The sequence below is a fragment of the Mauremys mutica genome, chromosome 3 (genome assembly GCF_020497125.1).
Source record: "Mauremys mutica isolate MM-2020 ecotype Southern chromosome 3, ASM2049712v1, whole genome shotgun sequence".
NCBI lineage: Eukaryota > Metazoa > Chordata > Testudines > Geoemydidae > Mauremys > Mauremys mutica.
Window position 1 is genome coordinate 193,707,254 of NC_059074.1, and position 27,838 is coordinate 193,735,091.

At 37.5% G+C, this 27,838-nt stretch overlaps 1 protein-coding gene across 2 annotated transcripts in view; it reads right to left on the bottom strand.

The window, feature by feature from the left end:
* The window catches only part of MEIS1 (Meis homeobox 1), a 125,495-nt gene that overhangs the window by 25,121 nt on the left and 72,536 nt on the right, over positions 1-27,838 (bottom strand). For both annotated transcript variants that reach the window (XM_045009421.1, XM_045009422.1), the window contains exon 9: positions 104-180. In XM_045009421.1, coding sequence (XP_044865356.1) covers positions 104-180 — 77 coding nt within the window. The remainder of the gene's footprint in view (positions 1-103; positions 181-27,838) is intronic.

The following is a 27,838-nucleotide window of genomic DNA, read 5'->3' on the forward strand; positions in this document are numbered from 1 at the left end:
AGCAGGCAATTGCAGGGCGTGTCAGCAGAATGCCAATCATTAGAGGCAGGTTGCTAGCGGTCAGAGTACTGGCTGTGGGTAAACAGTGAGTAAAATTACTTACCAATTGTTCACCTGAAGTATAGTGAGCCCTGTGTCTTGTGCCAACTGCTTTTTCTGTTCTTCTGAAGGGTACGGGTGCTAAAAGATACCAAAATAAATACAGAGATTTAAAATGATGATTTTATTCACTTTTAATTAATAATAAAGTCTGACGTCTATTTAAAAAGGTGAAAATGCTGAGGTGTGTCACTCTTGTGTAATTATTAATGGGCTACTACATCATTTAATTAATGGCAGTAAAAGACAAGCCAATTACAAAGATTAGTGAAGTGTAGAAATAGCTGCTTAGGATACTGGCAGTACCTTGATACTCAGTGCAGATATTTGTTGCAGTATCACAAAGTTTTGTGATTGTCTTATGTGAATTATTAAAGTCATGTTACTGAGGGCTTTTTTGGCATTTCACCAAATAATAAAGAAAACACACACACACATACACACACACACACACACACACTATATATATATAGTGGTGCTTACATACAGAGTCTGATTTAATGAAGGGAAATCTTATCTGTGCCTGAAAATAATTTGCAAATAAGATCAGCATCTTGAACAGCAACAAATGCTGGGATTTTGAACATAGGCCAACATAAGGTCAATGATCAGCACATTTTTGTCTGACATTAACATAGCTGTGCTACACTAATCATGAGAGACAGAAAATAAATACTAGTTTAAATGAAGACAATTAAATCATAAGTTACATTTCTTGTGAGAACTTGATTGCTTTCTCAGAAAATTCACTAATGCATGAATACAAATTACCGGTGCTTAATAAGTTAAAAGCAAAAACCACATCCAAGTCTGAATTTAGTAACAACTTTGCCTACGTCGTTTTCCTTGATGTTAAAGTATTATTGTCCTTAAAGAAAATGAACCAAAACCACAAATACAGCAATCCTCAGGAAGAAATGTCATTTAGGGTAATCTATTCTGGGCCTATACTATAGGTAAAAGTACCACTAACTTGAAATTTAAATGCCAGAGTACCTGGGACTAACTTCTGGACCACTACATGATAAAGTTATTTTAAAATTCCAGTAAAATTATTTGATAAAATAGATTTGACATGTCCAAACAGCACGTTAACAGTTGCAACATTCTTTACTGTATTATGCACACATCCACTTTTCCACAAAACATTCCACTGTTCTTTGGCATTGCCATTAGATGTAATATTACAGAAGATGTAAACTAAAACTTTTTTAAAATATAGGAATATATATAGGAATTTATAACTCAAAATCCAGTGATCTTACTTTTATGATAACTATTGAACACATTTTACAAACTACTCTGAACCACATAACCGGAAATCTAATAGCTATGTTATACTAATTGACATTACTGAATTACCTCATCTTACAAACTATGGACCTTCATAATTCAATTTGTTTTCTCTTGTCAGTTTGTCCAACAGAACAGAAAGCACATTGCAGTGGACTCTAACACTAACAGAATATGCCTATGACACAGAAAAATGATTAACATGACTTTTACCCATCAATGGTGGAGTATTATATATAGACTGAATATATCTTATATACTTTTCAAAACCAATATATTTTTGCCTTTTGAAAATGCTTCCAGGGCAGCTCCATACTGCTAATTACATCTGAGCTACATTTCCATTAATGACAAGCATACTTTTATGGGCATAAACATGACACAACCATTGAAAGAACATTCATAGAAACTATTTTGAATTATATTATTCGTTAAATGTGCTGATAGCCACTCCTTGCTGAGTTTGTTAGCCATCTTTCAGTTCTTTTATGGTCCATGATCACAGTATCAATGCCATTTAAGTTTAGAGTCAATGTAATTGCCGCTGCAATTCATCTGAGCTTTATTTTCAGAAACATGTTTGTACTTATATACTACGCAGTAAACTGTTGCATTTTAGTTATGTCCATCAACTTGATCTTAGGCCATTAGAAGAACCTGACCATTCAGCTTGAAATAGCCTCAGTATTCTCTTCAAAACCTTACTATGAAGCTTTGTAGACTTTCATTTTAGTTTTACTTCTCATTTTAACTTTACTACCATAAAAGGATATGCTTTATTTTCTTATTTTGCTTTGTCACCTTGCATGTGATCTGAGTTTAAGTAATTGAACAAACTGTGTCTAATTTTATGTAGCAAGCAATAATTACTAGATAGCCTCTAGCTACTGGAATTGAGAACTCTGTCTCCATTTAGCAATTTTCAATTGTTCTGGACTTTTTTCCAAATAGTCAAGACCGGATAAAATTTGTCATCAGAATAATACAGCCACTGTATAAATAATTGCTTTAAGTGTATCAAAACAAAATTCCTTGAATCACGGTATGTTTAAGGTCATCTGATTTTTTCCATAGTTATTGGCTTAATGTAGCATAAACTTTGAATTTCATGAAAAATCTATAATTGTTATAATCACATGAAAGCCATGACTTGATGTGGCTAATCCCTCTCAGCCAAAAGTTCACAATGAGGTAAGCTTTTTATACGGACACTCAATATGCTTAAAATATCTTGAACACTGTGCATCCTTATTATATAAGCTATTTGTGGATACTATGAGTTGTGCCTTTGTAGGCTTAAAAAAAATGACTTGACAACTAATCAACATGCCACAGGCTAGGTTGCTATAAAAATTTTCAAAGCCTTGTTGCATTCCCACCCACCGGGCTAGTAAGGCATATGCTACAGGCAATGGCAGACAACACATTGCAACAGAGATAAAGGGGAAAACCCTCAAACTGCCATTTTATTAAGAAATAAGGAAATTCATTCTGTACTATTGCTGTTAATCCTCTTTTCACATATGTAGCAGTAATAGATAGTTTCCATGAGAGTGCTTCTTTATTAATTTTGTTTAAAAGGGACAAAGGCACTCTTTAAAAAAGTCACTTATAAATGTAGCACTGATTCCCGTTGGCAAATATACCTAACACTAAGATCACTTTGGGATATCAAAGCAAATTGGACCACTGTTCAATAAACAGTGACTTGAGACCTTTACTTTGTTATGTACATTAGCCTCATACCATTATCTCTTAAAAGCTTAATTATTTGCAAACAATTGATCAAGATGTGAATTTGAGAAAGGAATGCTAGGACCACTGGGAGAGCTGCAACGCATTAGGAGAGCAAACAAAATTACCTTTAGATCTTACAATAAGAATTAACGATTGTGACCATATATAGGGCAGTGCAGTAGCTGAAATGTTCTTTCTGGAGTGTTTTCCATTTGATCTACATTAACACCTCAAGAATGAACGAAAGCTATAAAACAGTGATTATGTAGGGGAAGGCTAACCCTCCTTCCCAGAATCAATCCAACACATGTATATTGGGAGATTGCAGACTAGCTTTCCTGTGGAGGCTAGAGGAAAAGGGTGCTTCCAAGAGATATGCTCTAAGAATTATTTTGGGAAAGTTTGATGGTCTGTGTTATGCAGAAGGTCAAACAAGATAATCATATTGGTCCCTTCTGGTCTTGGAATCTATGAAAATAGGTAGCTCGTAGGGAAACAGAAGTTCAGAAGCCGCTAGGCTTACAACAAATAAGGGCTAAGGCATTACTGTAAAATAATGGGGCCAAATTCTACTTTTTTCTATTCAATAGGTTGCAGCAGTGTTATAGCGCAACATTTAGCCTATCTGAAACCTACCACTTGTTCCTTACTATAAAGGAACAAGTGGTACAGAAATGTGGACTGTTTGACACTATTAATGTGTTTTTGTGGCTCTGTGTTATTACTTGTAATAATGACTTAGTACAGAAGTGATTGCTTAATAATCCCATCTGAGCCTGCATGTAAATGAAAATTTAACCCTAGGGGATCTGCCCAGGGCAATATGAACAGTTAAGGAACATTTGAAAAGGTAAAAGTACCTTACAGAATTTAAGTCAGAGCAGTCATTTTAGCAATAACAAAGCAATGAAACTGACAGAGAAAAATGTAATTTTCCATTATGTTCTCTGTGAAGAGTTTAATAAAACTGTACTTAGAGAGTAGCATTCCTGATAGAACGTGTTGTTGTTTTGTTTTTAAAATGCAGCAGAGAACTTGTTTAACCAAACAATCAATAAGACTTCTTTATTCTTTGACTACAGTCAATAGGTAAAGAGAAACTCTACAGTAAATACAGATGGAAAGTGTCCAGACCCATATCTTAATGATACTCCTTGTCCAAATGTACTCCTTTCATCAAATTTTCCACTACTGACTGCAAATGCGGATGCCAGGACAGTGATACACTTTATCTTATCTGCCCTGGTAACCAAGTATCAATAACATTCCCTCCTTCATTGCTTTGCCCACTATAACAGCACATTGTAATGGTTGCAGAAAAATGGAAAATAATCCTGTACAGAGCTTGCTGCTGAGATAATGGAAGGCTAAGCTGTCCCTTCTCAAACCCCAGATTAGTAATTTCTTGTGACATAGAACTGCCTCTATACCCAAACTGCAAAACAGCTGTAACAAAGCACAGAGATAGAAGCAATTTTCAAGCAAAATGTTATATGTTATACTTTAAAAGGTATGGGAATAGGCACAGGAAGAACTGATCTAATATGAGGAGTTATGGCAACTGTCCAATATAATAACCCTTATCAAAGCATGTTCTGTTGCTTGGCTGAATATGTTGGGAGAACAATTTCAGAAGTTCTTTTATCCTTTTCCTCCAGTCCTCTGCCTCCTCCACAGCTAAGTTTAATGCATTTATAGAAGATGACCTTGAGCTAAACTCTGGTATGTGATGGAGAGATACTTACTCCCCCAAAAAAACTCCCCCCTCAAAAAAAAAAGTCTACCACATGGACTTTCACTATATTAACCATTACATTCCTGTATTATGCTATAAAATGTTCTAATGAAATGTTTTTGAATTATATATAGTCTTATTTTAAAGATTCTTACTCAGCTATATTACGGGTCTAAACCTAGCTGTTCAATTAATAAACAGAATAAGTAGGTGATCTGGATAATACTGACAAATTACAAATCAGTTTTATAGTTAACTTTAAATCTTGTTTAACCAAAACTTTTTCACTGTAAAAAATTTGATAATGTGGGTGGGAGGGGTTTTATGTTGTACACGTGAATTGTTTACGTTGTTCACAATTAAACTGATCTATGATACATTTAAAAAAAATCCATAATGCTTCCTTATTGTAGTTCAGCTTTATGAATTAGTTTTACTGTTTCAGTGAATGCTTTTTTGTCTCCTGACTGCACATTATCAAAGAGACACTTTGTGCCTGCTATTTGCATTACAAAAGCAGTGCATGGTGTAGTCTAAGAACATAGCTTGAATTTATAGTAGTTGAGTTCTGTATCCTCACACATAGTGGAATCAAAAGAATAACTAGGGTGTCTGCACTAGCAAAGTAGCCAAAAGCGTTTGGAACACTAACAGTAAAGTCACAAGATTTCAACCTGCTTTCTGAATTCTCACCAGTGTATTTACATTGAGCAATAAATAGAATGCATTTAGACACAGTTTGCTCATTTTTCAGTCTGGGAGAATTAGTTTGTAGATAAGCCCTATTCAGTAGTGGCTCTAAGAAGTTGCCAAGTTGAGGTGTACAGCTATGAAAATCAACTGAGAAGCTGAAAGCTAGATCTTGTTTGTCACATGGGAATGAGTTGCACATCTAAGGAAAAGCTAAACATTTCACAGCAATCACTTTAGTCTAAATAAATCCACAAGGATACAAAGGAAAACCTTTTATAACTTTCGCACAATCAGTTACATAGTTTAGCCCTGTAAATCAGCTGTACAATGCTACTGTATTGTCTGTTTGATTTGTTATTTAAAGCTCATTTATTGTATTTTCAGTACATAAAACACATGTAGTGAGTAAACATAATAGAAGGCTATATTAGTATTAAATACACAAAGCAGACCTAGTCATCCTTTAAAATTATTATTATATATATATACACACACACATACACACTATCTTAATAAGCTAGCCACGTCTCAATGTGATTTTAATAAAATTGTTATTAAATTCCTGCACTGATAGTTATTGAAAAGTTAACTGTAAATGCAAAATCAAAACATAAAAACATGTAATATCTGAAGTAACTGTGGTGTCTTTCCATATTTTACAATGTAAAGTGATACTCTGCAGTTTGGCTTCTACTACATCAGAGAATTCCTAAGGGACAGATTCTGAATGGCAACTTATTCCACAAAAGGTCCTATTGATTCCAGTGGGAACCACTCAAGGAGTAAGGTACCATTCAAGGTGAGTAAAGGTATCCAGAATCTGGTCCTTACTATGGAAAATACACTATATAAAGTATCAGAACATCAAAAAAGAGACCTAGTTTTGTTTGGGGAAGCATCGGGGGAGGGGGAGAAGGGGACAAGTTGTGTTTTCCTGAGAAAAAGTGTCTCTGATTCTCTCTTTCCATTTCCCCTTCATAGATAATTTCTTACAAGAGCTGTCTCTGAACCCGTTTTGGCATACAAAAACGTGAATCTCCTCTCCGGCATTCAAGGAGAGATATGGTATGGCTTGGGGCACTCTGCCAATACTTTTCTGGTGTGCCCCATCAATTTATGCAGAATGTAAGCATTCATTAAGGGGGGGAGGGAGAAGAGAGGAGTGGGGGGGGAGGAGTTCAGCTCATCCCCTACACAAGATATTATAGGAGCCAGAGATGGAAAAGCCTAACAGATCATCTAATATAGGGGTTCTCAAACTGGGGGTTGGGACCCCTCAGGGGGGTCACAAGGTTATTACATGGGGGGTCGCGAGCTGTCAGCTTCCACCCCAAACCCCGCTTTGCCTCCAGCATTTATAATTTTGTTAAATATATTAAAAAGTGTTTTCACTTTAAGGGGAGTCGCACTCAGAGGCTTGGTATGTAAAAGGGGTCACCAGTACAAAAGTCTGAGAACCACTGATCTAATCCATCCCCCTGCAACTACAACATTGTTCCGTCCCTACAGCACATGACCCACTACGTTGTCCAGTTCAGGTTTAATTATCTCAAGTCATGGACCTTCCTTCACTTCTCTTAGCCAATCTAATAGAGCTTACGGTTTTGAGGTGTGAACCTAATTCTTGCTCACACTAGTTTAACTTCATTGACTTCAGAGAGAAGCCCCCACTCTACACCAGCACAAATGAGTGCAGACTCAGGGAGGTAAATGCTCCCTTTACCTTTTACCCATTACTCCTAGTTAAATCCTATGGTTCTGTATGATCCAGAAGGGATGGGGAAAGAGGAACCAAAAGTCAGCAGTGGAGTGGATCCGTGAGTGAGGCAGGAATAGAGAGGAACCTTCTGTTCTCCATACCCCACTTCGACCTCTGATCCTGCACGAAATGCAGATTGCATGCAACTACTAAGGCTAAACATAGTTAAGTGTTTCATTAGCATTGTATAAGGTACTGTTACAAATTAATTTTGCTGGGAAAGGACAAGGGGACTGTCAACTTTATTTGAAATAGTTTCATCCACTTCCATAAAAAAATCTGAGTACAAAATGTCAGAAATGTGAACGGGAAGCACTAATACAGTAAAGCCAACCTGTTCTTCAGGCTGTATTTTCACATTCTGTACACAGTAGGCATCAGCTTGACTGGAAAGTGTTTGATTATATATATTACAATACATTTTGTTAATTCATTACAGAAGTAATTCTTTGCTATTTTGTTAGCTTAGTCTATATAATATTATAGTGGGGTGACGGACTTTCCCTTTCTGAAGTCCAGGGTGTTTGGGTTTTTTTATATATATACTAATACTGTATAAAAACCAACTGCATTTGAAGATAAATAGCTTAGGACAAAGTAATTAATACGAAAAGATGCATCCATAAAATAAGTGACATTATCTTAATTGTAATGTAGTACAAACAGCAATGAAATATTACATGAGTGACATTGAAATAACAGAGTAAAGGCATTATCTAACTTCCAATCCAATTATAACTAAAATTCACATACTTAAAAGCAAGCTTTTTAATTAATCCAACTTCACACCAGAAGGCTAGTCACAGATCTCAAAAGGTTAAATCCATCTTTGAACAGTGCTCATAAAAATCTGCTGTCTGCTCCAACCTTCTTCCAAGTTAAAAGCTCCTATCAAGGAGGAAAAATCCACAACTCTAATAGAATGTTTCCGTGAACGTTATATAAATAAGTAGTACACAGAAGAACCAAACTCCATAAAAGTCTTCTGTTGTTTTGTAGGGTGAGTCTGAAGCAGATTAATTCAGGTAAATATCTCCTAACCAGCAGCCTATTCTCAGTAATAATTCACTGTCCTTATCTGCATCAAATGACTTTATAACAGGTAGGCTTGGAAATAGTCTACAGTCTCTGGTAAATGATAGCAATAGAGGTGGTAATCCCAAGAAGTTTTTGCCAAACCTCTATTTGTGTTCTCTGCTTTCTGTCTTTGTCTTGCTGTGTTCTGTATTTCAAAGCCTGTCTCCTTATACTGTGGATAACAAGCTCCTAGGCACACCTTATTGGGTCACAAGATTACAGTGAAAGAACATTAAGGGGGTGTGTTCTATTCAACAGGTTCCCTTACCTAGGAGTTCCCCCTCAGAAAGTGGCACAATTATCTTAAAGAGATAACACACTTCATAGTACACAGCATAACAAGTGAACAGTTTGAAAATATTCTCTCAGACTCATCTGCCTTCTCTTGCATAGCAACCAAAAGGTTTTACGAACAGATTTACAAACGCGCACACACAGCTGACCATCTAAAATGCCAACATAAAGAGGTTTTACATTTACAAATTTTCATTAGAAAAAGCACCATGGAAGATGAAAAATAAAGCTGCTATTTTGAAATGTTTCTTTGTTGGCATCAGAAGTCCTTGAACAGATGCCCTGTCCACCATTAAATATTCACAACATATCCTTGTAAAAGAATAAAGTACATACAACTTATGAGCAAAAAACACAATGTGTTCTTCATAAAAGAAAGATGCACTTAAAGATCCAGAAAAACCTAGAGAAACAGGACTGTTCCCAATATAACTAAAGACTCTTGGAACTGGTACACATTCTCTGGCGTTAATTTTCCCACTTAAATTACAGTGATGGTGTAGCCTCATCTCATTAGAGATCATTGTCCCCAGTAGACAGTTGTGTTTATGGGGGATTCTTGCTGTTCCACACCTGCTGCTCAGGTTGCTATGTGATAAAGAGTGCATACAAACAGCAGACTTGAGCTTGCTGGACTGCAACTGATGAGCCCAGGCTAATTCAGGGGTGATTATGTAGTTTACTGGACCACTAAACCTCTTTAAGCTTGTAATTACTGCCTATTTGAGTAAAGAACATTCAAAAGCAATTCACTGCATCATGCCTGCCACAGCTGGAAGCAGGCTGCCAGCAGTCTGTGGGGACATTAAAATCTACAGGGAAAGGGATTCAAGCACAGATAGTAGGCACTAACAGCGGCTTCAGCAGCCAAGTGTGTTCACATTCCATCTCACCTTTTCTGACCAGGCATACCATTAAAGGTGCAATGAAAACTATAGAAAAGCAATAAAGATGACAAATAATGGTATATAATTGAAAGAACTGCATTTTAATGACTTTTTTCCTTTTATCAGGCTAATTTTTTTTAGCCTTTTTGTCATGCTAAGGGGGAGGTGGGGATGCTTTTTACAAAATCCACTGCATGGATTTAGAATGCTCTTGTTTCCAAGTATTTTTTTAAACAGTTTTAGAAACAAAAAGTGCATCTTGTTTGTAATTGTAAACTAAATGTGACATCAGCCCCCCCTTATGATTTTCCAGCAACGTCTGTGTACAAATGATTTCCATTTGAGATAGTTCAGTTGCAAAATTAATTTCAACAGACCCACACAATAACAATGATAATTTTTACTTATACAAATTCATCTTTTGCCTTGTGCTTTTCAAACAATGAATCAATCCTCATAAACAGCACTTCTCTGACAGGAGTATATTACTCTATCCACTCCAACCATTCAAAAAAACATAAATCAGGCCCCCGCAGATCACGAAAACACTTTAAAAATAATGGGCTATAGGTTCTTTTTATTTACCTTCAGGATTTTGAGCTATTAGGGTTCACATTTTCAATCTTTTCTAAGAACTTTTTCTTTTAAATGAGAAATGAAATTCTCATGTAATCACCTGACTTCAGGAACTGGGTCTTTAGGAAAAACACCAAACATCATGAGACTTGGGGAAAAAGTCACAAGAGCTGACAACACTATGCATTTTACACAGAAATAAAGTGAGGTATAGAAAGACTGAAAATCTTTCCTGAGGTCACATAGTAAGTCAAAGGCAAAGCCTCGAACAGAACACAAGTCCCCGACCTGTGCAAGTGGAATCTCGCACCTGTGTGATGCTTCATTGACTTAAACAGGGCCGCCCATCTCGGTCCATGTGCATCCGACTTCAGGACCGGGGCCCTAGACTCTCAATTCCCCTGCTCTAACCGCTTGGCAATATTGCCTCTCACAACAATAGTTTAGTGTTTGAGGTCAGACTAGATGATCTAATGATCCCTTCTGGCCTTAAAAATCTGTGAAAATGTTAATTAAGTAAAACTGCATCTAATACATGTGCATGGAATTTACTTTAAAGCAACACAGGACATATGGATACCAGAATTCAACAGTGTCATTCTCATTTTCTTGCTAACCACCCCAGCTGCTTTATACATTGTTTTGTTAGACAGACAGACAAACACACATCAAAAAAAGAACACCCATCACATGCTTTTTTCTTTGCTGTTGATTCAGCGATCACGTGGCTGTAAATAAATTAAAAGGGACCGGACCTTAATGAAGGTGAACCGGTTTCTCTTTTCACCTAAGCTTTTCGTCCCTTCTTTTAAAATGTCTTAATACATTCTAGCCACAGTAAGAAATATTTTATATATAAATATTTCTTACTGTGGATGGAGAGAGAGAAGCAGATGTTGTTGCCAAAAATCAGCTATTAAATGATGATATAAAAACATTACGGAGAAGTTTATTCTGAAAAAGTATGTAAATTCTAAGGAACCAAAAGCCACATCAATTCTCTGACTACTCCATTCAAGTTCCAAAGATCTAGGAGTTTATAGGCTATCTAGATATCATTCTCATTAATATTCATTAGGTAGGTCTACTTGCATTTTCATAAGCTGTGAAGGTAGCACAAGAAACAATCAGAATTCTTTAACACAGAGGCATTATCAATTCAACATCTGCCAAATAGGAGGTATACAGATCTGAAGTTGAAATTCAAATGCAATTTACCTGTACTAGAGCTGGTTTTCATGAAACTGTTCACATTCCGATACAGAGCAAGCTATTTAAAGGTCCTCTCTTCTTACACACCTACAGTTCAGCTTTTAAATCTGATAGTTCATTCTCCAGTATTTTTACCTTTACCACTAGATTCTCTCATAAATTGCATTCTTCATACCCTAGCTAGTAAGTTTTCTTCTGTTAAAAGGGTTTAAATTTAGTAATATTGCATATGAATAATACAGTCAAGTTTAAACTGTAAACTTAACTAAGCAATTCTGCTTTCTGACTAGATAATTTATCTACACAAATTTATGGTGTGAAATCTCTGAGTCAGGGTGCAGAACTGTGTGCCATTTTTGATCAAGGCTGGCTAATTTTGTAACTTACATTTACCAGGAGAGAGAGAGAGAGATTTACAACTCTTAAAAGGAAAAAGTGCTCTAGTTAATTGTTTATCCTAATTATCAAAGGAATCTAGCAGATAATATTAATGAATTTAAATGTAAAATGTATATGCTTTTACAGAGTAATAATATTCCTACCTAGATCTACTGAGACAAAACAAGAGGTGGAAGAAACCTTTGGTTCTCTTCCTCCCCATATTTCTAGTTCCATCCTTAAATTAGCAGCATATGTGTTTGTTCACTAGGCCACAATGTATTGATCGATATGATTTATTAAGAACATTAATTGTATGAAAGGCTTAGACTTGAAAAGCGTTTATGGGATCTTATTCCTCTGGGCTGGGGACATGCTTGGACTCTTTGGAGCCCTCTCTAAAGAACCAATCCATTTCCTGCTGCAGTCAATGGAAACACTCCCACTGACTTCAAATGGATTTCAGTGAATCTTTATGGGCCAAACCCTACTCCCCTGACTAACACTGTGTAGTACTTTAGATCTCAGTGAGACTGCTTGTGGAGCGAGGGGCTTACTGTGAGGGTGGCAGAATTTGCACACTGAGCAGTTACAGTGAAGTCAATGGAACTATTTGTAGGGTGAAATCCTGGCCCCATGGCAGTCTGTAGAATCATTCTCATCAAATAAATGGGGCCTGGTGGATTCCACCCAGAGTACATAAAGTTAAATATCTCCTTAAGTCTTTGCAAGATCACGGCCTAAATGAGCATCTGATGCAGACTGATCCACGGAAAGTCATTGGCAACGATCTCAGTGGAGGCTCCTTTCCTACCCTCTGAGTAAGAGAAAACGTGTCACGTTTATAGCCATCTAAAGAGGATTGGGAGGGGGAAACCGGAGAACCCCAGTACCAAAGGATACAATCTACAAGACCCTGTCTTGAATGGTTTTCAGTCAGGGGCCAGGCACACCAACAACAAACCACACTTGGATGCCTAGGTAAGTACCACCATTAAATAGACAATCAATGAATTTTCAAACAGAAACATTTAGATGTAATGTAGCTTTTAGCACATTTATGATATGATATCCATTAATAATTCAGGAAGATAGCAACACATTCATTTATTTTGTCAATACTAAGCTTGAAAAACTTGCATGCCTTTTTTCCTCTCTCGACCAGCACTCCACTTTCATTTACAAAGACCTGAATGAAAGTAGCTAAAGACCCAAGGAAAAAAAAAAGTCACTATTAACAAGTCATAAAGTAACAGGGAGACGGGGTACATTTGATCTTGTTGCATACATGAACCTTTCTACGACGACTATTCCAATTAAAATAATGTAAAATTCTATCATTTTGATTATACCAAATGATGAACTTGACTATTATATGCATATATTTTGTTTAATGGCTTCATTTATTTTAATAACAAAGAGACACTAGATCTTTACAGATGAAAGCTTTATTTCATGGCTTCAGTGCAACTGGGATTTTTAAAATCTGTGATGTTAACCAAAATGGGATAATGGATGTTCTCAGGGGCCCCACTTTATAACATTTTATGCAGGGCAAAACTGCATGAGAAATAACAAAAATGTTGTTTACCCCTATTTTAAGAATGCAGTCCTAGCTGTAGCCTCAGAGGCTCTGTAATTGTTTTTCATCTCCTTCTCATTTCTCTGACTGGTTACATCTTCAGTAAAGTGTGGCCATAGAAATACTGTGACAAAGGCATTAGCTCCCTAAAGATTTATAATAAATGTACTGAAAGACACTGTTCATGTGATTTTGAGGAGACAAGAGTATGACTGCAATACACTTGCTTTATCTGTAACAAACTGTCTAGAAAGTTTTGTTGGCAACAGAAAATTGCAAGAATGTTAATCCCACTTGAGATCTACTGACGAAAAGCACTATATAAGAGCTAGGTATGATTATTATTACATTTTTATGAGAGTTAATTCCTAATGATGAATCAGAAACATCTTATCTAAACTTTATCTTAGATTTGTACCATTCTGAGTAACTTCTATCTATTCAGTTTTTTAAAATATTAAAAATGGTTCATATGCTTCTCAGAAATGTGTGTGTAACATTAAAGTTGTTTATTGCTTGGTTTGTTGTACCACAAACAATAAAAAAATATTCTTGTAAAATCAGGCCAAAAATATAAAAATAAAAAAAGCATACACGTGATAAATGTTTTATAGAAGGTATCTCCGCCAAGATGGCAGCTCCTGATTAATGGCTGTATCATCCTTGGCTCCACTGCAGTGAGGCCCCGGGTCTGATCTGACAAACATCCCCTTCGTCTGCAGCCAATCAGCAGATGTAAGCACATAGGCCCTGTCAGGTTGACATATCATTCCTACGACAATGTCAACGAGTATTAATGTTCAATTATCTGTCCTAGAAATAACCCTCGCCTTTATGCATTGTGTAACTGCACGCGTGGCACTGTGGTAATCCAAACGACAAGGGCAGAAATGCCCGCAATAACCCAGTAGCTGTGAGTCGGCTTTCCAACATTGTGATGACATTGCCTTGCGGTATTGAATGGGGGACTTTTCTTTTGGGGGGGGGGAATTCATGTTTGAAGGACCCCAAAGACCTTTATTACCCTCTTAGCATGTTTGCATGTAAGTAGTTCTTGCAAGCTCCATATGCATGCTTCAAACGGCTCATATTTTGATTTCACTACTGCACAGAGCTACTTGGTTTTTATGTAGGACTATAAGCCGTTGATTATTTTGCAGTGTCTTTTTATTTCCTATGCTCAGGTGTATATCATTTACCATCAAACAAAAGTGACAATAACAGCTTCTTCTAGTGCTGTGTCAAGATCAATTCAACTCCAAACAGTAGAGCTAAAGCAATCTGTCCAAGAGAAACATTATGGGAAGCGGTAGTTAAAGAAAGTTAACAATAAGACCTCCAGCAGAGGGATGATTTAAGAAATATACACAGGTTCATTCCACCTGACATTTCTTACTGCTGTTCAAATATTAAAATTATTGATCACTTTAGTCTAGACCAAATTCACATCCAGCTCTCAGAGTAAAGACCTTGGCAAATGTCTCTTCCTCTAAATCAGTGTTATGGCACAGCATTTTTTATTCTAATAGGCTGCAGCACAGTTTGTAAGATTTTTGTTACTCTGGCACATTTCCCTTGAACTAACATTCAAAGGTTATCAGCTGTAAGTTATGCTTGCTAAATCTTCTTATAGAACTAACAATCAGAGGGAGGGAGGAGGAGGAGGTTCAGTGATAAGCAGTGCCAGCTCTAAGATAAAGAGTCCTCTACATAATCTATGTTTATTTAGACAACCATCTAGCCACAGTACAGATTTAAAGAACCCAGGTGGTATGGTTAATATAATAATATAACTACTCCTCTCTCGTCAGGGCTCTATTATATTTCTACGGCAAGTGAAGTTATGGTCAAATTCGCAATGTAAGCAACTGTACAAGTTTAAATATCAGGGTTTTTTGTAATAAGGAACAATTTAATCTGTAAATATATATTACTGGAGACTTTGGCCTAAAAAGAGTTCGCTGTATCAATTTAATATACAATGAAGATTGCACTTGGCAATATTTTGTATCAAAGATTATTAAAAACACCTTGTAATAAACATATTTATCATATGATCCCACTGAACTAAATTATAATAGTATCTCAAATTTATATACAGTACTGTAATTCACCATAAAGGTGTTTTACACACTATAAAGAATCACTTATATGGCATCCCCTCAGTGGATACACACACACACACACAAACACACACTGCTGACAGGAATCAATCCACACAACAGTGAAAGCACACCTCTACAGAGGAATGCGGCAACTATCTTAGCAGCGTTAGTGCAATATAATACAAAGCACTTAACGTCAGGACATAAGGAAGAATACCATAACCCCTGTAGCCAAAAGATGATTTAATCTACACAGTCAGCAGTAATATCAAATTACAACGTAAAGTTTATAAATAGCAAATTAGTTTATGACTCAATTTCTCCTGTTATTCGAGGCCAAATTAACTTGCCTACTATGTATTCAAAACATTTCCCCCCTTTTTCCTTTGATAATTCACCCCACGGTTGACTCAGTTACTTTATGTAGGTGGAAGTGATGAATGTTGCTGAGTGCCAGTTTTTTTTTGGTCCACGATGAATAACCCCAAGGAGCAACTTGCACTGAGTCCCAGGCTCCTGTCAGCCTCATAATTGATGATGTTTTCCCTGAAAGGGGTGGGGATTGGGACACATTAGGGCTCAATGGGGGAAGTAAGCTGAGTGAATTGACTCAGCAGCTAGGTCTTTTACCCATGGTTCCTAATATGTATAAACTTATTACTGCCAAATGTACTTTAACATTGGAAGGGGGAAAAAAATCAATCTGTTCAAATGAAATAATGTAATACCAGAAGTTTAAAAAAAGTGAACTTTTGTACTGGCAAGTGTGGAAGAACATTTTAGTCAACTCTGTTCTTTCTGAAGTGCCATTTGCTACTAAACTAAAAATAAATTTGCAAATGTAAAATGCAAGGACTTAAGAGGAATAGCACAAAATGATTGCTATAAAGCCAATGTATCTCTTTCTAATCTTGTTCTCAAATGTCCCATGACTTTTATAACAAAGATGTGCATGGAAATGCACATACTGTATTTCAAATGTAGATTTTATGTCAGCATATTTTTATAGCAATTCTGAGAGCAGTTGCTCCACTTCTTATCTATGCAATCTGGAAGTAAAGCAGGCTCCCTGCCAAGTCACTGACAGCATGTCTTGCCCATGTTGCCATGGGTGACTAGTGAGTTGACAACCTAGGGATCCAGCAAAGAAGAGTCACTGACTAATGGCTTCTAGATTCCCAGTGACCTTTGATCTTTAATGGTCAGGACAAAAACAAATGACCTAGTTCAGGAGGCCCCCCATCAAACATGTATTTTAAGAAAGCCGTTATCAAGTAAACACGGATTGATATGTTTGCTGTATCTACAACAAAATGAAAATGCTCAGATCTTTACCTTCACACAACACGGGAATAGAAATGTGAGCACATAATAATGGACTTCTCAGAAATATATTATTTCATTTGTCACACACAAAATAAATCAAGAAAATCAATTGCTGAGACTAATGAGGTTTATAAAAATAACCAAGAAAATACAGGCAATTTTCTGTCACTGACACAAAAAGTTGCCAAGGTTGGCAACTGTGCTAGAAGCAATTGCACCACATATCCAAAATCTGTGCATAGTTTCTGTCATTAGAGATTTGGTGCTATTCTGACACCAAGGGCTATCAGCTCTAATATGCTACAGCAAAGAGGCTGGCGGCTATAGTTACCATAGAGCATGCTGTCCGAACCTTAATGATAACTTTCATCACTGCATATTGTCACCATAGCAATGAAGCTAGATGTGGGCAAATGACAAGGTTCTGTCACCAGCTCCATATTACACAGCCTGGGCCTGACAGCCTTCAGGACTATTCTCTCATCCATCCTGAATACGCAAATACATTTTCAACAGGCCCAAAAGTAATAATCTGTCCTTCTGCAATGTCATCATTTTACAGGAACTACTGTTAGCGGTGTGCAGTTGTTAGACCCAATGAAAACATTTTGTTTCACTCTCAGTCAAGCTCTCACATTTTTGGAATATGGAAGTAGAAAATAAAACTAACAAATATTTGAAATATGAAAGATGCTGCAAAGAACAGACGTGTGGAGGAGGTCTGGGGGGAATGGAAATTGATAAATACACTAAGTGCCACTGGAATGAAGTAGCATTTGGATTCTGAATCAGTGCACTATGGGAATTTAACTGTTCATTTTCTTTGGAAGAATGTTAACAATAGGCATGCAACATACTGTGATGATCTAAAACTGTATTTAATATTTATATTATATCTGTATACAAAATTTTATACACTGCTACTTGCTCGGACAAAGAGATTTGGGAGGAACACAGGATAATTGGTATTGCATGTGAGCCTGTCAATGGATCTCCCCCTAAACATTCTGTTCTGTCTTCCCCATTGCATCAGTGGTGCCACCACAGTTTTACATTATTCTTCCAAGAGACTGCACAAGCAGGACCGATAACTTTGTCTACTTCCCTGCTGTCATACCTAGAAGTCATAACAAAAGTCTTTGACAACAATACACTCACATTTAGAGGTATTCTACCTAGTCACTCTATCTGAACTGCATCTCTGTTTAGAAGATTCCCACTCAGGGTCAGTTCCTGCTCACCTTACTTACTTATAACCCCACTGATATCAATGAGAGTACTCACATGAGTAAGGTGAGCAAGCTATAGCCCTCCGCGATTAACTTCTTTTGCCCTTTTTTGCATATATTTCAATTCATATCTTGTTTTGTGTTTAGAGTCATAGAGAATAATCTGATTTAATGTCTTTGTTCCATGTATTGCATAAACTCTTCAGACATGTGGAAAGCCATCTTTTAATTATTTGTAATTCAGACTCACTTACATGTGATATTTATTGGTTAATACATTCACTATATCCCTTCAGCGGGCAATACCCTTGCTTTTCAATTGCAGGTTTATAAAAAAAATGTTCATGCAGTGAATTTTCAAAACAGATGTAGCGTACCATAGAAGCAACTAAGCAACTAATCTTCCAGGACAAATGTAACATATAAGAACAACTAAACTGAAACAAAAATTCCACATATACTTAAAAATATTATTGTCTGTAATTTAATATAACAATATTTCTAGGCCTATAACCTTGCACGCAGAGGCAATTTCCCAAGCATTAATACTTAAATGGGTCATATGCACCACATCTGTCATTCTGTCCTGAAGTCTATGAGGCACAACCAAGACTCTGCAAGCCTATTGATTTTTCTAGCATTCGCTTTAATTTACTTAACCATTGAGAAATCCATCAGTACATAAAGGGCAACTGTCCATTACTGCCTCATTTGCAGACATTCTTTCCCCTCATTTTTTGGTAAATATTACCCCTTAAATTGCTGTGTGTTTACAGTGTAAAAATGAATCTGAAAAGTGCTCACACCTGTTTCTGTTCAATAGCTGCTGCACTGAGGTATATGTAATGTGCTTAAAGATAGAATAAATATCTAGACATTATTACATCTGTGTGCAAAGGGTGGTAAATTAGATCCTAATTACATTAACAGGGATTCTGCCTCCCAGCTTAAATTTTACATGAGCACTCTGTAAAAATCCAAAAGCTCTGCTGTGGTTTCTTTACGAGCTGGTGATTACAGCTACTTCCTATGCGGTCACTAAATATTCTGTTTACAAATAAATGAAGAAGCTTTGAGCCAACTTGCCAGGGTAATAATCCGTTTTTCTCCCCCCAGCAAACCTTCGCCACATAAGCATGGCAACAATCAGAAGCCCTGGCTTCATCTAATTACTCTATCACATAATTTCACAAATTGCCTTTTCACTGGGGAGCCAAGTGCAAAACACGCTCACAGTGGGATTTCAGGCAGCAGCTTTCATTTACTACTCATTTCTTGTTAAATTAAACACAAAAACACCAGTTGTGTGAAAGAAGTCAAAAAGAATGCTTGCAAATGAGCCAGACAAGTGTATCTCATATTTATACCATTCTCACAAAATAGCTCATTGGCAAGCTGTATTTTTAATGGCACCGTTATATCCTTTAACCCTCTGAAGTCCTTGTGTGTTTCTACAGCAAGCAATTTGCATTTCTGAAAATCAGAAGCCCAGAGCCTTATAATCTATTCAAACATATAATTTAAACTAATATCAACAATGTAAAAATTGCAACAGTGGATGCATGTGTCTTATTGGCCAATATCACAAATGTTTTGTTAATAACCTAGAGTGGTTAGTATTCTGCAAATCCCCTCCCTGTTGCTCTGTCCTACAATTAATAGAGCTTAAAACATCTCTCCTATGTAACACATGACTGCCTGCTACAGCACTGGTAGGGCCAAATTATGCCCTGATTTACACTCTATGTAGCCCCATCAACTGCAAAGGGGTTTTTACAGGGTATAACTCAGGGCAGAATTTGGCTGCTAAACTCTAAGGGCCATTGTATTATACCAATTTTATGTAAAGGGCAATAAATCTAATAAAAAATCTAGTTAATCAAAACTTTATACTATACAATACACACAATTCCTACTTCATACAGGGCCCAACTCTGGATGATGCTGAGAAGCCAATGGAACTAGAAGGCATTTGGGCTTCCCCTTACTAATTATCTGAATCTTAAAAAGACAGGATTCTCGTTTAAAAATAAAGAACACAAATTATTTTGAAAATCATTGCCGTGAGTGTCACATTGCCAGGGCACGTGAACTAGAGGTTACAGTACTAGAAGATGACATTTTTACATAAACGTGTACAAAACCAAACACCGCCATTTGTAATTAAAGCCATTGCTTTTGTAGCACTAGAGCCAGTAGGTCAGGTACCGTTTTACATCACAAACCAGTCCTTTATGCATGTAGATTTGCCAGCATTATCTGCCCAGGGACAAGAAAACATTAGCGGCAGCTGTCTGTGCGCTTCTACACTGAAAATTCTATTCATACAGACAGGTGGAGTAATTTAAAAGCCAATGTGGTGCAATTTTGATGTGACTAATACCACTGTTTACTAGAATGCTACCATTACTACTGTTTATGAAAACATTACTAAAATTATATTTTATTCATAAGAATACTAAGATTCTAGTTATTATCAGCTTTAAAATGATCCTACCCCAAAGCTGTGGTTAATAACCCTCCAGGGTTTACAGCCTGCTGCACTGAAGAAAATATAGCTGGATTCCAGCTTGGTGAACAATTGTATCTTCACAGTTTGCTGTATCTTCATAAGACAAACTAGAGACATAGCTCTCAGGCTTACCTGCCAGACGGCAGAAAAAAATCTTAAGGAAGGTTGTCTGTTATCCAAAAACTATTTGGCTATAAGGCCCAAATCCTATACCCACTTAAGGGGGTCCAAAGTCTGGGGTGGCAAAACCTGATGGTTGTATCTAGGTTTTTCTTCTCTTCTGCAAGCTGTCCAGGTAGGATGCAAAGTCAGTATCCCTTCTGAGCTCACGGCAGGTAAGCACTAAAACTCAATCAGGGGGTCTTCTAATTATCCAAAGCCATCTAGAATTAGGTTATGTTCAGTTCCATTGTGAATACAATCATTAGCCAGAGACCCCAAAAGTCTGGCAGAATTTAGCTGATGTGAATCATACAGCTCCCAGCTCTTCCAGTCATGGATTGTTCCACTTCATCACTGCTGTCTTGAGAGAATGTTGTGGACCGAAGGAGTCCCCTGACATCAGACACTGTCTCCTTACTCCACTTTTAGGAAATTTTTGAAATCTATTATTTTCCAAAGCCATTTCAAGCATGATCATGTTTGGCCCCACAACTCCATTTTTTCCCTATGTTAGGCTCCCTCACAATGTTTTATTTATATACATTATAAATAAATGCTTTTTTTAAAAATCTGAATGATTTCAGTATGTTAATATTGTCCATCTCGTAACAAAAAATGGTTTATCACTAATAAAGAAAAGAACAGTTTGAAGCATACTTCTCTGGGCAGTTTCCTGTTTATAAGAGGAAAGATCCAGCAATAAATCTTCTATAACCTACTTTACTGAAATGGTAACATGCTACTGAAAGTGAAGGGAATCCTTTATTTAAAAAAAAAAAGACTATGGTTCCAAATTGGGAAGTCCAGGTGCAAGGTGGGATAAATTAGATCACTGTACACCAACAGACTTTGTTAGTCCTAGTTATACTCTGCCTTTATGTAAGGTGAGGAACTGGAAGGTGTAAATAGTAGGGCTGGTCAAAAACTTTTCACTGAAGTTGGTTTTTGACTATAAATACAAAGAATAAAACAAATTTTTGGATTTTTTTTGGCTTTCTGTGGAAAAACTCACCTTTTTGTCAAAAAACTGAAAACATTTCTGTTTTCCAACAAAAAAGTCAACATTCTCGGCAGAGGGGAAAACCCTCCAAAATATTTTCTGACCAGGTCTTGTAAAAAGATGCAAGTTAAAGCAGTCCCCTTCCTGTTTAACTTACACTGAAGAGCTGAAAGAAAGTGTACGTTATACTATCTTGGATCCCCATAGACATGGATGCAGCTGATGTAAGCAGGCGTAGAGGAGTCTAAACTAGGGCACAGGAGTCTAACTCACACAACTTTGTGTATCACTTCTGAATCTGGCCCGTTTAAAAAAAAAAAAAGAGAGAGAGAGAGAGAGAGAGAGAGCTTATTTTACATGGCAGATTACCATGCCTAACCCTTCTGGGGCAGCGCACTTCAGCACTTTCACCTGACCAGATTAAGCCTCTTATTAGCTTACACGGGAGCTTCATGAAACTCCTTAAAAATTGGTAATCACCCAAGGAGCCAGGAGCTTCAGGCTCAAAATTTACATAGATATGTCATTTGTGTCTGAAGAGCAATGCAGACGCCTTCAAGAACTCTCCGTTGTAGAAGGATGAACTAGGCTCATAGACTCATAGACTTTAAGGTCAGAAGGGACCATTTTGATCATCTAGTCTGACCTCCTGCACAACGCAGGCCACAGAATTCACCCATCCACTCCTGTAACAAACCCCTAACCTATGTCTGAGTTATTGAAGGCCTCAAATCGTGGTTTAAAGACTTCAAGGCAGTGGCGTAGCCAGGTTTTCAGTGTAGGGGGAGCAAACATAAAAAAGGCGCCCTCCCTTGGCTCCTCCTTTGACCACGGCCCCCGACCGGATCCCCCCCCCACCTTCCGTCCTGCGCCGCCGCCTGTCCCCGGCCTGCTCCCAGCGCTGGGCATGCTCCACGCGGGGCTCGCCAGCCAGGGCCTGGCGGCCTTAAAGGCACAGGGGCCCTTTCGCCGACCCCCGCCCACCGCATTAGCATGGGGCCGGGGAGCGCTTGGCCGCCGAGCCCTGAGCTGAGGAGCCGACCCCCCTCACTCTTCCGGCCACGTCTTCTGCCCCCGCATGGCTCCTCCGGCTGTGCTGCTGGCAGCGCCGGCTGGCAGGCACCACTTCTGCGCTGGCTGGCCGCCCCACGGCTCCTCCGGCCGTGCTGCTGGCAGCGCCGGCCGGCAGGTGCTGCTTCCGCGCCTGCTGCCCTGAGGGGAAGCGGCTGCTTCCACTGAACCCCGCTAGCTACGCTACTGCTTCAAGGTGCAGAGAATCCTCCAGCAAGTGACCTGTGCCCCACGCTGCAGAGGAAGGCGAAAAACCTCCAGGGTGTCTGCCAATCTTCCCTGGAGGAAAATTCCTTTCCGACCCCAAATATGGCGATCAGTTAAACTCTGAGCATGTGGGCAAGACTCACCAGCCAGCACCCAGGAAAGAATTCTCTGTGGTAACTCAGATCCCACCCCATCTAACATCCCATCACAGATCACTAATAAATTTAGCCAATGAATTTTGCCTCTTTTCTTGTTTGCAAATTATTTGCCACAATATTTCAATTTCCTTTAATGTATCGGTTATTCAAAATTCACCAAAATATTCCTGTGAATAATTTTGGATCTGAAATTTGTTGCCATGATTTCTCCCCTCCCCAAAAATGTTTGATACTTGAATTTCAGGTAGTTTTGACTGGACAGATACAGATGGTCACATTATATGTTTCTTTCACTTTACTGGATGAGGTTAACCCAAGAATCAGGTCTCCTATGAATAATTACAGTAGATTAAAAAAAGAGACTGCTTTCCATGAACATTTTCCAATGTTCACTTCAATATTGTATATCTGCAAATACTGCTCATAGTAAAGTTGTTTCTGAAAATAGACCACAAAAGATGTTCAAGTACAATTAAAGCAAGTCTAATTTTAACATTTGGTGCATATTCATAGTTCCTTTTTTCAGTTTTCCTCCAATTCTTAGAAGATTTGGATTTTTGCAAAAAAATATAAAATAATGTGTTTCATTGGCTTCTGAGGAATTGAAATTCTTTGACTTTATGGTGGTTTCCACACACATATTACAATGGCTACAAGCCAGGAGGTGGGAAAAAATCTACAACAAAGTAAGACAGGACTTATGGGAAAGGATTTCTCTTTGAAAAAAAAATCTAGTTGGTCTACTGGATAGGTTTTGGCTTCAACCAAAATGCTTTCAGAGGTCATGTGGAGCTAGAGACTAATATTATAGGTCAGGCAGTTTGGATAATATGTTGTTTTAATCAGAAGTCACAGAAATTTCCTTTGTGGCTCAAATGATGGAAGCCTGAGAAAAGACGGGATTATAGAGAATGATACCAGCCTATTGGCTTGGTAGGATACAGGCAGAGGAGTGTCTGTTTGAAGAGAGGAGTGATCAGTGGAGGAAATCCATTCACAATCAACTGACTAGAACTTCTCATTTATGATCCAGCATTAGCCAAAAAACAGTCAATACCATGTTTTCCTCTGCAGGGACAATTTAGCTCAGATCAGGAACAACAATATAGAAGATGCTGTCTTTCAGAACAGGGAAGCTGTGATTGAATCCAAGAGCTTTCATCTAGCGTATGAGAGCTCTATCTAGGCAGTGAACGTGAAAGAATGACAGTTGGAGGACATCAGCAACTAGGCTGCAACAAAAGCAGCTTCCACTAAATATGGCAAAGCCTAAATCTTTTCAGCCATCTCAATCATAGACTGTCAGGGTTGGAAGGCACCTCAGGAGGTCATTTAGTCCAACCTGCTGCTCAACGCAGGACCAATCCCCAACTAAAGCCTCAAATGGCCCCCTCAAGGGTTGAACTCACAACCCCAGGTTTAGCAGGCCAATGCTCAAACCACTGAGCTATCCCTCCATCATCTGGTGGAATAATTCTTTGGGTGGAGAGCAAGTCAAAAACAACAGTTTTGGGGAAGATTAAAGTGGTCAAGCTTTTGCCAGACTATCTCTGTACAAACTGTGTAGCAGTTGTGATGTCAAAACATTAATTTGCATGCAGCTATTTGAACCCTGGTTCTTTTTATCTTCCGGAGCTTTCTACTCAGGTTCATATTCTTTGTTGGAGAGTACGTCAACAGATCTTCAGGATAATTTTCATTCCTTAATATGAAATGCTGACTCTCAACCTGTGAAGGAAGATTGGGTTCATCGTGCCATCCTCTTAGTTAAAGATGCCTTCCTCATCCATGAATCCTGGACACCTGTCACTAGGAAGGCTTACAAAAATTTTTATTGCATTGTCCACAATAAAATTAAGTGAAAGAGAAGACATATGTTTGGAGAAACAAGAAAAAGTCTCTGAGTCTATATTGAAATATAACTCTCATGTTGGCAAACTCAATGAGATCTATGGTATTTTGCCATAGTGCAAACATCAGCTGTGCAGGATGAAGTTAAGAAGGGTTAATTGCCCTGTTTCCTTCTAATATTTCCAACCAATCCTTCTGAAGAGGAGGAGAACACAAAGAAGATTTCTGGTTTCAGTCAGTCCTTTCCCTTTTTATGCTGTCAGCAGGCCATGTGCTGTGACTACTACCTCTATCCAAAAATGTAACACATTCTAGATGGACCTACACATAGTCTGAGAGGCACATTAACCATATTTGTATCTCTGCAAAACTGTACATTATATGGGACTGAAGAGCAACCAGAAAAGACTCGAAATAGAGCCCGCTTTAACTGTGAATGTAAAAAGTAGTTAAAGCTTGCAAAGTAACCAAACAAATATGTGAAATATATTAAATTTAAGCAATATGACATGATTGGGTATTTTTAATGTTAGAATAATTGTCAAAAAGAAAAACATCATGATATGACATATGCTCCTTAACTGATCTAATTCTGATCACAAATTTAATCTTACAATAATCTAAAACAATAGTCTCTTTCTAATAAGTTCTTTCTGCCAAATAAAATCATTGTTAAAAAGCTTTTATTTTATTTATTTGTATATTTTCCATTTTTTACAAATGTATCAGGGTAATTAATTAAGATTCAAAACCTAGATATAGCCATGGAGAAAACCTTTTTTTCACTCGACAGACAGCAAATCCCAGTAAGTATTTTGTCTATTCTGCCATTTCAGTAAAACAAACTCTTTAGAAAATTCTTGCAAATGATGTTTAAAAAAAAAAATTAAGAAGTCTGATTAAATGACGGGGTTTACCTTGAGCAAATCCTTGGCTCATTCATATTTTAGATCATGGTAATTTGTTTTTAAAAAGGTGTTTGAAGTCTAGAATTTACCTCTTGGCACCATTAAAAAAATGTAGTTTATAATCCCCTAATGGGTTTAAACAAAGTCTTCAATAGTTTAAATTGTTATTAAACATCTTTTGGGATTATAATTTTATGGTTGTTTTTTTTTTGCCTGATTACATGATGAACGTGTAGATCATCAAATACTCATCACAGAACTAAACCAATTACATTGCATAATCCCCCAAATAAAATTAGGTTTTGAATTCCAACATTTTAAATTATCGCGGATTTAAAGGATAGAGAGTGTTGTTCATGACTAGATTCAAGGGGTGGATGAAACATTTTTTTAACTGATTTTAAAACACAATTTAAAGCTGAGAAAGGAGGAACTGATGGGATCAAGGGAAGACTTGGGCTAACTATGTCCAGGGTTAAAGTAGAAATTACACCTGCCTTTGTCACAATTACATTTATACAGATCTTTCTGCAAACCTCACTTGAGGCCATTTATTTAAATGAGGAGTTCTGCTTAAAAACTGATGTCATAATACAATCCTTGCACATTAATTGGTCTCAAATACAGAATTTGGGGCCCACAAAATCTTGTCATGTACTGTATCACAAAATGTTTTGATCAAACTTGCTGAGTTTTAGCTATAACACCATGATGTTTTGACAGAACATCGGGCTTGAGACAAACACTCTGCCATGCAATCAGAAGAACTCACCCAAATCCCAGCCTTATTTTGGTTGAAACATTTACTGTTTTCGGAGCCCCTACTGTTTGGGTATGTTCCACCTACTTTGCCATAATGCACCAGCTTTTGGGTGATATGCAGCTTCTTGGACTGTTTTACAGTTTTATAGCAGATTTTATGTAAATTGTGATGTATGTGAGACAATTTAGCATGCTCACTTATGTAAATTACAAGGGTCACAGATATGTTTTGCCTAACTAACAGCAAAATTGGCCACCTGTTCCAGTGTAGAGTTTTAATAAAAAGTAAGCACCAATGTCAGAGTAACAGTGGCTAAAAATATTTAGTTTTAAGCTGCCAGGGTGGTCACTATTTTTAATAGCATTTAACTACCGGTGTCCTAATTTTTCTCTATGCTAAAAATAATAGCAGCAGCCAATCTGGATTAATTTATCCCCCTGAGTGTCCCTGAATGCACAGTCTACAACCAGAGAAGACAGCACGTGTGTGGCCTTTGGACATACCCCAAGTCTGTCCTGCTGCATCAATGAAAATAATGGGGATTTGCTGAATGATACTGCTCTGAGAGTACTGTACAAATATGGCATTCAAGGAGTTAAAGCCTTAATGGGGGAAGGGGGGGTCAACAAAGAGAGAGAGTTTACTTTTATGTAGAAAATGAGAATTTAAGGGCAAACATTCGAAAAGGAGGTTCCCGTCTGTACACAGAAGACTTAATTTTTTAATGCAATAACTGCATAGAGTAAATTAAAACCAATCTATACACTTTCTGAAGACTGTATTAGTTCTAAATTTCTTTTAAATCATTCCAACCACTAATCATTAGTATGAAACTTAGCAAATACTGTCTACATCACTTGATTCCCTGTCACTGATGTGTATTAATGTTAATAATTGAAAGAAAATTTTTATCTTTGAAAAAAGTTATTTGAGATAACAGTCCAATTAAGAATTGCCACCAGCCAATTAGAATGCTGGTTTTTTACATTGCTACCAATGGAATGTGCTTAGTACTTATATAGCGCTTTTCATCTATAAATCTCTACAGGTAAGTATCATCACCCCATTTTACAGATGGAGAAATTAAAACACAGAGAAGTTAAATGCTTTGCTGCAAGTCAGTACCAGAACTGAGGACAGAACCAAGATCTGCTTCCTAGTCCAGGGCAGTATCCACTGGAAAATACGGCCTCCCTAACTTTTTTCACTTTGTTTTATTAAAGA